The 16,645-nt window shown below is 40.4% G+C and overlaps 1 protein-coding gene across 5 annotated transcripts in view; it reads right to left on the minus strand.

Moving 5' to 3' along the window:
- Positions 1 to 16,645, minus strand: part of LOC132911956 (photoreceptor outer segment membrane glycoprotein 2-like) — an 83,591-nt gene that overhangs the window by 33,419 nt on the left and 33,527 nt on the right. For all 5 annotated transcript variants that reach the window (XR_009659118.1, XM_060969021.1, XM_060969022.1 and 2 more), the window contains exon 2: positions 851 to 987. Coding sequence is in view for 4 of the 5 variants with exons in the window: in XM_060969021.1 (XP_060825004.1) it covers positions 851 to 987 (137 nt within the window). In the remaining variant the exon portion in view is untranslated. The remainder of the gene's footprint in view (positions 1 to 850; positions 988 to 16,645) is intronic.

Genomic DNA, 16,645 nt, shown 5'->3' on the forward strand with positions numbered 1-16,645 from the left:
GAGGATCCACAGAGTCACGTATCTATTCATTAAGTAGCTAGACACCAAACGAGATTTCCATCGGTAATTTCGAACGGGACAGCCGGTGTGCGTCGCGTTCGACCGTCGATTTGCATATTACATAGTCGGATACTATTTCGCGGAAGCGCACCGTTTCCACCATCTGCCTGCCATATTGAGACGATATTCTGCTGGATCCAGCGTGCCTCGCGTGCCTCGTATACATCCAATCTTTCGCCTATTTTTCTCTTTCTTCTGTTTACTTTGTTAAATATTCAAATTCGAAAAAACGACGGCCCAGCGGAAAATGAAGAAGGGAGAGGAACGTGGAAGGGGGAAAAAGATAGGACAACGGATAGGCGTTCACGAGGCGATCGCGCGGACAAAATGAATTCGCGCACTGCCGATCCGCGAATATCGCTCGCATACATCGTTCGTCGATGAATATTTCACGATTCCGGCGTTTGCCTCGGTTTCGCTTTGTCTCTCTGTTTTCGGAAAATGGGTTATCCGGGCTCGGCCACCGACGAATACCGTTTGCCTTGCTTTCGTTTTCGTTAATGGAGTTATCGTTGGCTTCGTGCAACGCCTGCGAGCGTTTATTGTTCCAACGGATGGAAATTAGGGAAATAGATCTGTTTGAGATTAATCGTTCGGAGAAGAAAGAAAATTACTCGAGAAATTAAGAATTTAGAGACGAAGACAAAGCGATATAAAACAGTGAGAACTCGATGCCCATAAAAAATAAGCGGCAGAAAGTAATTTTCCACTTAGAGTCAAATCAAATAGACATAATCGATTTTTCCCCAATTTACTCTCCCCCAATATTATTTTAAACTCTGAAACTCACCCTCGCGAAGAGTTTGCCTAAGTTGAACCGTTAAAAGATCCGCTGTAGAGAAGCAGATGCTGGCCATGAAGCAGCCAACAAGTACCACGAACAAGCCTATCAGGGTCCATAGGAACAATCTCAGGTTCATCCCTGGCCTGAAACAGACGAATCGTCCGTTATCACCAACTGGATGGCTTAATCTATAATCTTTATTTAAGACAGACTAGAACCGGTCCATTTTTAACTCAGCAAGGAACCAGTCGCGATTAATTCCGTCTTCCAATTTTCACACTTTGATGCAAACACGGGTGCATCAATGTGCGCGTACGTGTGTGAATTGAAAAGAGGCGCGAAAATCATTCTAACCACCGATTAGATACCGCGGAGATACATTAACGAGCGAAAGGGTAATTAAAACAAACGGAGTTTGGCGGAGTATCGGTGAAATTACTTGAAAATTCTGACAAATCGATCGGACTTCGGCAAGCGGCCGTTTTCCAATTCGTACTCGGCCGGTCGACGGAGAGAAAGAAAATTAAGAAAAACACGCCAGGGGTTAATTCTCCGGTCGTTCTCCAACGAGGTTACGCTCGAATCCACTTTTCGCCACCCTCTTTTTCCTCCTAGCCCTTTTTCGTTGCCCATCTATCGTTCCCTTTCGTCTCGTCTATAAAGAATCGAATGAACTGGATGTTCTCTTCGATCGTCGTTGTTCAGGTTAGATCCTTTTCTTAGACTCGGACGATTGCGAAGTTTAATCGATAAATTCGTTGATCGATATGCCATTGAGATTTTTCGTCAATTTTATTCGACTGGTATAGCGCGAAAGAGTTCTTCGTCTTTCTGAAAGTGTATACTCTACCATATACAGATGAATTTGTTTGGATTTTCACCATATAATTTTACGTACATCCTATTTTCTTCGGGGAAAAATCTCAGTTTCCAATTTTTTAGTACTTTTGTCTCCATCTCTCGCGGATTTTGTATAATAGCAACCGAGACGCACATTGTGTTCGCGTAGATCCGATTACAAGGACCAATTGATTGTATTCACGCACACTCGACATCTCTAATGAATGCTTCAATCCGGTGAATTTCCGTTCGCGGCGCGGTTTCCGCAGGGAAATATCAAGAATATCCTGTCGTTGTTCTCGTTAACTAATTTACGCGAAATCACAGCTCCGATCCGGCTAATTCGCAATTTGGCCGGTATTGTACCACGAAATTTAACCTTCCACCCTTTTTCAGTCTTCTGATTTCTCTAATTGTACTAATTCGCGTACCGATGAAACGTTCAAATAACTACATGAAAACGTATTGCGGCAGAGAACAAAGTTACAAATTAATTAATTACGAAGCTAAAGGGACGACACTTTGAAGAATTGAAACACGCGATTAAATCGAAAAATTCTCCGAACCTTTACACGCACCGCAAACATGTTCAACCTACCAATTTGTACGTATAACTGGACGTGAAAATTTGTTATGAACAGAATCGACTTAAAATTACAAAAAGCGACAGAATGTAATTTGGAAATTTGTGTTATGGCAATAATTGGTTTACGGTTACATTTTAGCATTTCTGGAATATTTTATCATAAAATTAAGACTCGAAAAGAGGATACTCTTTGGTGATTCGTTTTCGAAGCCGATACACGTGCAAGGAGTGAGCAATTTACAGAAAAATGAACTTATCTTTCTTACAACGTTTCTCTTTCACGAGGCTATCGCAAGAACCGAAGAAATTAAAGGAGGAATTTCGCTCGCGGTACCTTTGATCGCGTGGATCTTCTGGGTCGTTAATTAAGTCGCGATGTCATCTTCTTCTTCGTGTACACATCGTGATTGCGCGTTTCCACGTTGAATATTTTAAGTTCGAGCGATGTACGTTGATTGCTATCGCGATTACTTACGTGCCGCGTACAAAATGTTTACCAATGTAACGATTACGAATGCATTTTTCAAGAGAAATAAAAAAAGATCAAGATGAGGTTACAGAGAATATAAATGAGATTATATACGAGATACGAGACAAATAATCTAGACGATGTAACAGATGTAAATTACAAAAGTACCGTTCAATTTCCTTCAGGCTAGTCATTTTAGTATTCAAGAAATTTGTTAAAAAAGCTTCTCAAATGATAGAAATTTCTAACCTAACCGCAAACGTTATAAACCAATCAATTATATTTTTAATTGTGTCATCGATTTACTAATTATTCATTAATCCCTACAACCCACTATATTAATAACTCAAGGATTACATGAAACAATTAATCTTCTGAACATAATATACGAATAAGGAATAAGAAGATTAAAAAAAGAGCACTTCGTTAATTATGTCACACGTTTCCTCGATACAGAAGACACAGAAAAGTGAAATCTTATTAACTCAACTACAATTACCCTTCGGCATAGTGGAAGTAATTATAGCACAGCTTCACGCCCACCAGATTATGAGCGAGCACGTAAAGACCGTATAACGTCAGGGTTTTAAACACAAGCCCGAAGAGATTCTCGTCGTCGAAGCGCAGTTTCGTCGCAATCACGAACGAAGCAATCATTCCCATGAAAAACAGCAGAAATCCGATAAGAAGACTCGCTAGAATCGCGAGCACCACGTATCGATGCAAATATTTCCTCTGATTTTTTGTGAATTTTATATCGAACACTGCCATTTTAAGAATGTCACCGTGTTTCCTTTCTTTTGTTCCATCAACGCCCTCTCGTACGATTTAATATTATTGGCGAGTTTCGTTTATTCGATAATTATTAAAATTAGGTATTAAAATTGAAATCAGTCGTTTATTGGGTATTTCTATTCGCTGCAAGTACCACGGCTATTCGGCGTAAAATAGAAGAATTCTGTTGTTAATAATATTGTCAAGTAAATTATTGCAAGAGAATCCAAGGATGACTGGAATAAATCGAAACGAGGAAGGATCTATAATCTACATCGTCGTCGCTAATTAGTCGTTCCCATGTCGCGTAGTTCGTTCAGAATTCTGGCACTTGTGTCGAGACCGGTTTGCTGCCGTGTTAAGGATCCGGAATTTCCTCATTCCTGCGACGGAAACTGTACCCGCCGAGGTATTTCTATGGTATCTAGGGAGTCTTCCTAGTGAATCGTGTCCAAGTCTACAGGGTGGAACACGCCATCTTACGACAAATCCCTTAACACTTACAGCAGTTTATAAAAATATTCCAACACTTACGAAAACCTTTTATAAATGCGTTGCTTATGTTATTGTGTGCCAATGAAATTTCAAAATATTTTATATAATATAAATTCCTTTACGGTAAGCGTTCAAATATATTCTTTAATTTACTACGCGTATCTTCCACGCATTCAAGTCTCTCCTATTTATTCCACTATATTTGTTTCTTCCTCTTTAAACACAGTTCCCGATAGAAATTATAATTCCCACTCTATAGTAACTTAACGTTAAACAACTGTCAGTTACGATATAAGGAATGTTGAATCTGTTTCAACGTCGAAGAAACAAAGCGTCAGAAACTTCCAAGAAAATTTCAGTCTTCTGTTATTACCCACTACGTTAAAACTACCACTTGCGTGAAGGGTAAAACGCAAATTTCTAGTATGCTTAAGCTATCGAAGTTTCAGGTGGACGATGCAAAATCGTAGGATACACGGTAAAAGCGACGAATCGAAGAGAACACGAACAACGATCCTCCCTTTCTCTTACACATTCTGCCTTTCTCTTTCTCTCTCTCTTTCGGGGCGAAAATCGTTTAAAACGCGCCGAAAGTTTTTTAATTCCGCGAGAGGATCGTGCAGCCAGGGTTTTTCATTAACAGAAACTACGAAAAATCTGACGATGGGCGGCTAGCAACGGCGTGCTGCAGGATTACTTCCAGGTCACCCGGTAAGTGCTAACGCGCGATACCAGCGTTGCTGTAACGGGCATCGTTGCAGGACGAGAAGAACGAGTAAACGAGGGAGTATGGAGGCATTCAGTGTACTCAAGGGTGGAAGTTGCGAAACGTGTACGGACTCTCGCCTTTTGCTCCCACCCTTTTCTGTTGCCTATCAAAACAGTCGTTCCGTACGGAAATTTCACTATCCTAGTCCGAATGAATATTAATTCAATTCCCCTTGTATCTGATAAAAATCTCGGCGTACACTCCAGTGGGAGGAATTCGAGAATCGTTGTTGCGTGCAATCGGATGGCAGAGTTTTATTTCCTCTTTGTTCGTGGCCACGACGTTTTAATTAATTTTTCCCTTTATCAGAGTGACCGTATTTATTTAGAATTTCTACGTATCTTTTAGCTATCGTATCGGATCGAGGTCTTTTTTATGGCCATGTTACGGCAAACTGCAATGTTTTGGAGAGTAGAATCGAATTAACCACCCATCTCTTTCAAATGGATTATTTAATTCTTAATACGTGGACACGAAATATTAAAAAGACAATGCGCTCTACATATGCTATTTGCGAACGATTTTTTAAAATTAATTTCACTAACAATTCAACTTCTATTAATCTGTAACAAAGTCAAATCAGAATTTGTAATTCTGCGTATCAATAATTATTCCAACAATATTGAAAATATTCCAAGCAATCGTTCACATGGAAACCTCGATATTCGATATTTACGTCTTACATTCCATACCACGTTTCGATTAATCGAACGATCTATTGTGGCTGGCCGTATCGATAGCCGCAATACCGGTTGGAAAAGCGAGGTAAAAACCTCCCCTCATAACCGCGATAAATTCATTGACAATGTATGGCCACGGCGCGCCTCGTCCCTCCGGAATAATCAATTACCACAGGATCATTAATTAACTGGGAAAAGTGTAACGATTTAAAGGCAGAGTAACGATGCAAGTGGTACGGTGCCACGGATGAAAGAGGAAGTATAACTGGATGAGCATAAGACACCCTATAACGAATCACCCTCGGACGATTCAACGATTTAATGGGAAAATATTTCGTGGAGATGGTTGAAGAATTTTGTGTTTCGAATTTGGAAATTCATGCGATTATGGAATTTAGCAGAAGTATCGATTAAATGAATATTTTGCGAAACGTATCGTATTTCTTTAGAACAGAGAATTTTAATTCGATTAATATTTATCTTTCTCTAATAATAATAATCTTAGACTTTGTAATTATTTCTCGAGTGAATATCTAATAAAATTATCAAACGTATACTTTACAATTTCCATCCAAATTCAGAACGAACTAAATCATCCGTTTACTAGCCTGCGATAAATTCTCCATAGAATTCATCCCATATTTGCTACCAACAATAATTCATATCCTCACAATCAAACCATCAGAAGGTTCTAATCGATCTATTATTCAATATGTTTATTTCATCAGGCGTAAAACTAAATCTATCACACCTCCGAGTAAATACAAATCCAAATTTGCCAAAATTAACTATCGATCGTTCATCCGTGATAATTCTCGCTTCGCGTAATTCGTCGTTATTTTTTCCCTCTTTTCACCAATTTTTTAACCTTCCCTTTTTCCTCTGTTTATCACGGTAGACACAATTCCCGTTCGTTGGTTAACAACGGCCAATGAAAACGTTTCATTACGCATCGGTGTTCCGTTGTTCGTCGACCAGGACCAGCTTTATCGCGTTTGTTTGCTCTTCTCAGCACGCTGATTTCCGGAAATCCGCGGGAAATCATCGAGCCACCAGTTTAAACGCAGCTTCAGCGACGTTCTCGAGAGGATTCGAAGGATCCCACGGTTTAATCGAGCATTGCGACTGCTAAGGGCCGATTCAGCGGGCTCTTTGGTCCAAATACTGACGTTTCAGAGATTCGATTTTAAGGGCAGAGTTTTATGGAGATTCCGTGTGCTGAGATCTAACCTCGTTACCTGAGATCTACCTAGCCGTATTTGAGCTTGCGAAAATTGAAAAATGTTTAATCCATATTCCAGGATTTTTCGTTATACACGTTTTCTATTCCCGAGGAATTCTATTATTTAGAAAGAGACGTGGGAAAATAATTTGTTATATGTCTGAGGATCGAGCTTGATGACAGTCGCTGCACAGGATTAATCACCGAAGCATCGCCGAGTAAAATTGATTTGTTTTATCTCTCGAAGATTATTCTTTAACAATCGTACCGTTGTTCTTTCAGCATATAAATTTTTTATCTCAGAATATCCCATGCCATCGATATTTACAGAAATCAATGACAAAATGCAGGAAATATTCGTGCAAATAGTGGCGTCGTAATCGTACAATTTCGCGTTACAAGTTTTGTTATCTGCTGTAATAGGAGAGAAATAACGCAAGCTGACAGATCGGAAGCGATCGATTCAATTTTCAACCAATTTTCTCCATCGATATAGTCAGGATCGAAGCGACAAACGCGTGTGGCAACTCAAACAATCAAACGGAACAAACGGCCCGCCTAAATCGTGCCAATCGATCGGTCCTGGTTGACCAGCGGATCTATGCCTCAATTAACACCTGGCTGGTGCGTGCGCACCGGTCGCAATACATCGGAATCAATCCTCATTAGCATAGGTTTTAATTTAATTGCCGCGGGGAACGAGCAGCGCCACGATACCTCGTTATTTTTCTCGATCGAGCTTGTTTCTACCGGACACCATGTTACTTCGTGTCCAATCCGGTGACCGTGTTCACCATGAAATGCTAAATGGTTTGGATTTATCGTTTGCGAAGAAATCCTTCGAGGAAAGTTGCACCCTTTTTTTTTATTTTACCTTATTTTACTATCGAAATTTTTCTCAATTTCTTCTTACGCTTCAATATTACGCCGTTAATCTTCTTGTTCGACTGTGTTTGGCGGTTACATTTCTTTACACTTTTGATTTACATTCCTTTGTAGATTATAGCAGGACATTTTCCATTATCAATTTTCTTAGTTTATATTCACAACATTGTACGATGCTAGTTGAATTTTCTTCTTTTCCCAGATTGACCAAAGTTTTCGTCAACGCAGAACGTTCTTTTTTTTCTCTTCTTAGGTATTATTTCATGATCACACAGGCTGACGACAGACGACAGTAAATTACCACGAATTCAGCTATTCTTCGCGCGAGCTGGCGGAGATCCGCGCGCATTTTATGAAATCTCGCGGGCTAATAGCTACGGGTGGATAAGATGCGGGCCTCACGAGCTCGTAAAGAGGAAAGACGGTTCTTACGTAGCAGGGCGGGGAAAAGAAGCCGGCTCGCGAATTATCCTTCTAGCGAGAATGGTGGAGCGAATTCAGGCGGGCGATCGACCGTGACGAGTCACGCCTTTCCGTCACAGAATCGACGGGAATTTTTCTCAAAAAATATTCTCTTTTCCTTAGATCGGGATCCTCTGATCTCGTGATTTAAAACGGGCCAACTGGAAATGTCGGAGAAACGAGATAAAAGGATTCGACGATCGAGAAAGATTTCAATATTCTGCTATTAATTTCCGACAAGATTTCTCGTAATAGCGAATTCTGCCAAAATATACTCTGCATAAAATATGAAATTACCACGCATTTGAGAATTAGAATAAATTTAGAATTTTGCTTACCTTCGATCCAGTATGGATCTTTCATTAAGAATTTAACAAAGTAGAAAATGATATATGGTGTCTATTTGGCGAGGAATTTATTGAGAAATCTACAACGACAAAGAGAGTTTACAACATCTACCTTAAAATTGTAATTTTTATACGAGAAAGTCATATGCCTCGCTAATCGACAAATAAACGAACGTCTGTTTTGTAATATTCCTGGCAAGAGTTTAATAATTAAACAAATTGGAGAATATTAGAGAAGAATAGGGGATGTTAAAAAGTCGAAAGATGATCAAATGAGAAAAATAAAGCTTCCAAGAACGAATCAAGAAGAATCAGCTGAAAGACTATAAATTTAACAACAAAGGGACTATAGCGAACGTACACGTATAGAGACAGTCCGATTATAGAATGCTAACAGAGGCTTCCTTTTCCTTCATGCAACAGTCGAATCGTGTCACGATTCCCTCGTCGAATTCGACTCGCATTATGCACGCGTAGAACGTGGAAACGCTGACGAACATAATCGCATTAAGGTCGCGACAAATTTCGACGCTGCCTGGATGCTTATTGCTTTGCACGTACCAGGATGCATACACGAATACGTTGAATCGAGCGCAAACGCGATAAGGGAATCCGTGCTCCTTCAAAATTTCAACGAAACAACCTGCACCACGAACTTTCCAAATAAGCTTTAAGCTTATTAGCGGTATTTTAAACGGCGTTCGTTCGTTTTGTTTATCTATCGCGAACGTAGCTGGAAAATTTCTGGAAATAGATCTTGCACGGAAAAAGGATAAGATTCTCGCAGACATTTTGATAGGGTAACGATTTTTCTATACGCGTGACACGTACAAAAAGTTCTTACAGAAAGATGCATAATAATTTTGTGAGAAAAAATTCACCCGTTAGATACAGCATTCTAATTTATCGATGTAAAATTTCCTTTGCAGTTGATCCAAGTTATAACCGAAGGAACTGCTGCGATAATCAGGCAAGCAGCGCTTTCCATTAATGCAAATAAATAATTAACTGACCAATTCAAAATCAATCACAATCAAATGAGTTTTAAACACGCGGTATAAAGTTATAATTTATGGAACGTTTGTCACGTATCGCAGAATGCGACATTCGTTTCTACAATGAGTAATGCTCGTTCCGAGCCGCGCTGTTACGCTAGAATCCCGCGTGGAAACTTTGTTCATATATATCGGATGTTATTGATATTTTAACTATTCTGCTGTTCATTTCGTTTCCGATAAAGCTGTCTCGATTTGATTATAAATTCTGGTTAGCGTTGTTTATTCGAAGGAAATTTGTTTCCAGTTGCTCGGTGAAATTAATATTAAATTTATTAACAAGCTGCTCGAGGATTCTTCTACAAATTGCATCTTGACATAAACGGGGTTAAAATTAAAAAAAGAAGCAAAGGAATGAAGTTAATGGAGCTGGAACTTGCAAGTATAAGTTTTCAAAGCTCTCGGTTGACTGCTTGCTTTTAAATACACCGCCGCTCAAAAGTTTGCTATTATTGTTTGATAAGAAAGGAACTTGGATTCGTTAATGGAAAAAGTACGAATGTTCGAGCCTTTTAGTAAATTAGTACACGAAGAAGATTGAACTTTACAGAGTTAGACAAAAAATATACACGTTTAAAGAAAACGATGCTGATATTTACCCCTGTTTCGTTTACCCCTGTGGTTGATCGAATATCGTCGTATCTTACGCGTGACGCGCCGATTAATTAAAAGTAGCCATCTATCGATGAGTGTCGACTCCGTGAGGATCAAAGAGGACAACCAGCGACTAAGAATGACGATCAACGATCAATTGGTTATGTCTAAGAGACAACCAATTTTGCAGTCACCTCCTGCAGTCGGTCTGTAGCGAGACGTATTGCTCGAGCAGCTTTTTGTAAAAAAGTCAGTCACTGATGGAGGACACATAAAAGATATAACTTAGAAAAAACGAAGCTGGTGTCACGAATCAATTTTCCTTTTTACCATGTGGCACGCCAGATGTGACGGTCCTTGCGAGATTCCCCGTAGTCCGGACGCCAAGACCTATCTATTGTTCTATTAACTCGCAACAGGCCTAGGAAGACGACATAAACCGAATCTGTTCAGTTTCAGTTTCCTTCACGTAAACATTTTCGGTTTATGTTTGTTTCACGCTCTTACCTAATACGGAGAAAGCGGGTGTCTGGCAAGATAAGAGTTTTCCCATGAACAAGGATGCCCACGAGCCATATCTAGCTCTCCTTGTCTTTACTACCTAATTCATTTACCAATGGGCATCGCGGATCATTACCTTCACTTTTCCATCAAAAAGTGTGGACAACGAATCCGCGTTCTGAATTCCAAAGGGAACACCCACACCGAGTTTTCCTCAGTAAGAGCAGTAGAGCAGTCAGATAGTCTTGAACGGTCACGTCTAGAGCTCGGAAGTGTATTGTAAACAAAAGAGAAAAATAAAAGTTTCTTTTCTCCTTAAATTCATTATTATTTTACGTGACACTGGCACCCCACTGGGGGTAGCTACCCACATGCTATATTTATTTTTATTTTATTTTATTTTTTTCTTCACCAATAAGATATAACACTTTACCAAATGTCCATAAGGACAAATTGTAAAATAACCAAAATAAAATTGTTAAGAATTGTGGATCTTTGGTGCCGAAATAATGTTGCAGGAACATTGACTATACACTGGGATGTAATATTTAAATAATAATACATTTATTACAAGAAGGATCTCTCACATATTCTTCGATTCACACTTGCACGCGTCTCAGTACCCTCTCTACACTCGACCGCTAACCGACTCTTCTTCCAGATGCTTCCAAACTCTTGCCGATCGTCATTTGTCCTGACAAAAGCCTGGACGCTCATCGACGCTTACACACATGTATCCACACACTGATACTCACATACAAGTAACTCTAACACGCATTTAACCCAGTCCAGCACGAAAGATTATACATATCTCAACAAAAATAAAAAAAAAAAAGAAGAAAGAAACTGATGGACGACGGTTTTGCAATAGAACGATTCCGCCAGGTCAAAACTCGATGTTACGTTACGATACGCACTTTAACAAGAGAATGACCGACTTCTAACGGGAGGAATTTTTACTAAGTGTCGCTTAACTAAGGAAATTTGCCGAACAGCGAACTAAAATGTACACGATGCTTCGCTGTGTCGTAAAGTCACCGCGTTGCATTCTTCAAGGCAAACAGAAAATCATCTTAATCCGAAAAAGATTCGCAGAGTTCCGAACGTATCTGTCAAGGGGTTCGGTCCCTACCCACAGAAACCATTCGTAGCTGATAGTTATTAAAGTCAAAACTAGATTGTCACCAGACTTCACTGGCACGTTTCTCAAACGCTGTTAAATATTGAGCAGTGGCCGGGTGTTCGCTTAACGCGAAGGCTACAGGTTCGTTTGACCGTCGTCGATGGTTCCTCTGGAAGGCCTTGGGGAGCGTATCGCAGTCATTTGAATTTCGAAACATCTCCAGAGGGGGATTACGTTTCGCTGTACATGCAACTTTCCGCTCCTGCGAGCTCGTGCCGGTCGGGACGCGGATCCATTCGATGATGAGATCGGCTGGAAAGCAGTCGATCTTACCAGACGAGGAGAATAATTCCGTTCCACTGTTCTTTCCCTGTGAAATAATGGCTTTCGTCGGAGGGACGACAACGAAAGAAGAAGCGAAACGTAAATAGGAGATGTTCCTTTAAAAGATGAGGACGGAGAATGTCTGGTTGATGAGGTGGAGGAAAAGGGTGGGTTTCAGAAGGAGGAAGGGCGAATTCTGGCAGACTAGTCTGGAGGCCTTGTCGTTTGTTCGTAGAGTGAGTGAGTGAGTGAGTGAGAGAGAAAAAGAGAGAGAGAGAGAGAAAATAGAAGCTAGTCCGCGAAATGTAGCGTTTCCACGTGAAACGAGTATCGGCTGGTGTTTCGTCCATTTCACGGTTCGTAGTACGTCGACGTTACGTTCTCATACGGTTCTATGAACAGCAGAGGATGGGTGTGGTTTTGTCGAAAGCGAACGTCGACGAAAATCGCTCGATAAATGTGAGTTCATATAGAATAAAGTTTGTTTTTATTTTATGGTGATTTCTGCCGCGGACGAGCGTGCGATTCTAATGGGATATCATGGTGGCAAGATGAATTGTAATCACTGGATTGTAATATTCGTATACAGTTGGAAAGTATAATATTCGATCATTTATCGACACCTTTTACGAATATATCGTGTGTGTTATACGAAACATTTTGAAATTTGCATAACTTCGAAATCCTGTATAATAGGACGTATTTTTCCATAAAAATTCCTGTTTTGTAACGATTTTGATACAAAGGCTTGAAATTAAATTCACTGGGTCTCGCGCAAACTGTTTTCAAGAGATACAAAAACCGAGCCGATTTTCTGATTGTTTTATCAGCTCTCTGTTACGTATCGCATCGGCGATTTCCGATAACTCGTTCGGTGTTTAAGCCCCGCATGCGTCTACTTCTTCTGTCGCTACTGATTCGTCCGATTCGACGTTTTTTTCGTTAAACCGAGAATCCAGAATGTTGAAGGTTTCGTACAAAGAGGCCACTCCCTCCACCACCTCTGCCTCCTCTTTCTCTCTCGAGTGTTTCATTTTGCTTTTCTCTTGTATTTATTGTTTCTCGTGAAAGCACAATCGACTACGTGAAATATTTTTCCACGCTGCCATGCCAATTTGCAAATCAATCCATCCCCTCGTTAAATATTTACCTATCGGAGGATGGCTACAAAATAAAACCTTCTAAATTCTACAAATAACTTATTCAATTAAGATCAATATGTACTCAGGTATCCAACTCCATTTCAATATGAAACTTCCGCTTCAAAAGTCAGCGCACGTATTCCTCTAACGCTTTTCCTTCTACTCTTATCTTTACCCCTTCAAAACACGTTCAAAAAATCTCCAAATTTTATACAAACACTGCCTCGTGGATAGAGGAAATCATACTCTTTAAAACGCACTTTGTTTCGTCCCGATATCACGATCCGTTACGGAGATACAGCTTTTAAAAGCGCGCGGTTCGAAACGCACGAGATGGCGTGAATGGCAGCCGAAATTCCCGGAAATAGCGTGACCCATTTTTCCCCCACGGCATACGCACGCGGCGTAGTAGTAGTAGTATTGGATAGTAGAAAAAAAACCGCTGACTCGGCGTCCGTCACTGACCAGCGCACAAGTGCCAGGCGTGAGATAGGTCAGTGGTCGGGAGTGAGGGAGAGACGCGAGTCGCGCGACGAGGATAGAAACAGCGAGACGGCAAAAATTACGTTTGGATTTAAAGGACGATATCTCGGGAACGGAAAGTCGTATCGACTTGCAACAAAAAGCATTTTAAACGGCAGAATCCCGTGCTTCTTACCGACTTTGTAACAGTTGGCTCTGAATTTTATTCCTTGAATTATGCAGCTTCCCGTTTTAGATATTTTTAATTCGTTTTACGTAGTCGTTGACGTTATTTGATCGATTATTTGTGACTCTAAATGGACTTCTCATGTGCAGCATTATTATCAGCGATGGGAACAAGGGTGATACAAGTTTGAGTCCAACTGTAGAGTTTGGAACGTGCGAGGAGCACGGCATAAGCGGTTATTGGAAATATCGTGATTAACGAAGAATTTGTAAATGGTCTCTTGTATGAAAGATTGAGAAATAAGAATAGAGAGAAGTTATATATCTTGATCTGAAGGCTCTGCTTTATGTTCGATAAATTAATTAATAAAATGGTTCGAAGCAAATTATTCTCTCTCGTACGAAAACGAAGCTTCTTTGATCAATCGAAAAATTCGATTAGTTCATTCGAGGAATTTGGAATGTTTTAGGCGTTTGAATCTCTGTTGATAGAACATCAAAAGAGTTACGTTATACACAGACGGTGAATATAACTGGATAAAATCTCCAAGAGAAAGATTACTAGAGAAGTTCAAAGACGATATAACGAGGGAATTGGTTTTCATCATTTTCGTACGTGAGCCAACTATATTTGAATTTCTATCTAATCTTTCAATCACCGATTATTATACAAGCACAACGAGCGAAATCATTCAAAGTTTCTCAGAGAAAGAAAAATTTCAGAGGATCTGCAAGCCACGGTTCGTCAACGCTTATAGTAAGACCCATCGTAGAAGGAGAAATTCAAATCTTACAAAAGCTTTTACATTCCCTCACCGTGTCTGCAACTCGCCTCGCGTTTGTGATTCGCTTCCTGGCTCCAGCTCACGTTGATGGTAAAGTTTTCATCGGTATCACTCTCGATGGATGCGGCTGCGTCTCCGTTTTCCGCGGCGAACTTCGATCATTCCCAACTTTGTCTCTGCCATCGATCTCCTCTTGGCGTCCCATCGACATAAATTAACCGACATGGAATTTCGTGATATTCTCCGTTTCCCTTAAAGCGTTTCCTCCTCTGTCTCTCTTTCCCTTCGCCACTGTTGGTCAACTACAAATCACAAGACGCTGTGACAATGTTGGGTCGTAGATAACTTTTCCTTCCTTCGACGATCGAACGAACAAATAAAGTAATAATAATTGGCCTACGGATATTTATGCAAATTCATATTTTTACACGATCGGAGAAATGAGATTTCAGAGGAAACCGAGTTCTTTTTTTACCTTGATAAAACATGTTTATCGCATTTCGCTAAATTTCTCCGTGATACCACGAATCCTAGTCTGCCAATGCATTTTCCAAATTGTTTCCCACTTGCTTCGCGATACTTTGCTATCGACACTTTGGTACAAGGCTTTGGCAATTCGCTTAGTTCTCTGTACAATACGAAGTTTACGAAATGTTTACGAAGTCTAAGAAGCGTAGAAGATCGATACGCTATTTCGTAAATATCCATTTCGTAGGGAGACGTTCCCGAGTCCCGTGAATTTTATTGCATGGGCGAAGTGCTCTCGCCAGTTGGTTTCCTCGGTGTGCAACCCTCGACGACGGGCGATGCTAAGAAACAACGGCCGGTAGATTATCGTTCTCGCGTTTCATTGTAATTCAACGGTCCTCTCGTGTTAAACGCTGCACTGGCTGTTTCCTGGCTGTGAACGGAAGCTATTTGGGACCGAGCAACTCGAGAAAATAGGCTAAACTTTTTCGTGTTCTTCCAGGAAGCCATTAGATCTCATTTTCAAGGATTTTGATCAAACCTGATGATTTATAATTTCAGATAAAATTTGTGCAAAGCGAAAACACCATCTTTAATCGAGTATTCTCGTCGGATACGATGGAAGATCATCGAATCTTTACTTTATCGGATATCGCGAACTTTCAATTCCTTTTTCACTTTCTTCCTTGAACGTAAAACTAATGCTATTTTTTTTTTTTTTTAATAAAATATGCACACTTATAAGCAGCTAATCAGGAAGATTTCCTGAAATATCTTCGAAAACGCGTTCCTTATTCTTGCTTTCTTTTCTCGCGCAAGACCGTAAATCATCGATGTCCGCGTATTCTCGTGATTGCATTCCGCTAATCGGCCAGCACTCTGCTCGGCCAATTATCATTAAATCGCATGTGCACACACGCGACGTTGAACCGGCGCGAAACGTGGAACGGCTGGGAAAATTGTTTAACGTTGGAAAATTGGTGCAGCGTGCAAGTGTTTCTGATTCAACGACGTCCGCGAAAATTGCCCCGGATACGGTACATATTTGCCAGGGAGGCCAGACCAGAAATTTATCGTTCGATCGACCATCATCGCCAGAGAAATACACTTATCCTGATTTATCGCGTTCGCGAACAAATACGCGCTAGCGAACGTGTAACACGCGTCTCTCGTTAATCCGCCTCCTGGCAGCTGACGATTTTTTCGTCAATTAAACCAGCTACAACACCCTTCCCCCACTCCTTTTCGATCATGTGTTCGTTCATCCTCCCGAATACAGCTTTTAATTCACTCGTTTAATCCCCTTTGTCACTCGAAAACTCTCTCTTCACTTTTTGCTTCATTCTTCTTTCTCTCCTCTCTTTTTTATCAGAGTTATATCGATAGTACGAGGGAAACTGTAGAGCCTTGTACAGAGATTAAGAGGTTTCTGTCTCTTGTTACAGAATTATCCTCTGTGATCCCGAATTAATCCTTAATTACAGGCAGACACGGGAGTCGAGCATAAGTAGCAAATGTACAGGGCAGTTTTTTGACTGGTTTATCATTACCGTTTTATTTACATTTATTCTCTGTCGAATAGTTTGGTGATTTTGTTAGTGAGTAGACCCACGGGTATTTATGCAAATGAAT

This window comes from Bombus pascuorum, chromosome 11 (genome assembly GCF_905332965.1).
Source record: "Bombus pascuorum chromosome 11, iyBomPasc1.1, whole genome shotgun sequence".
Taxonomy (NCBI): Eukaryota; Metazoa; Arthropoda; class Insecta; order Hymenoptera; family Apidae; genus Bombus; species Bombus pascuorum.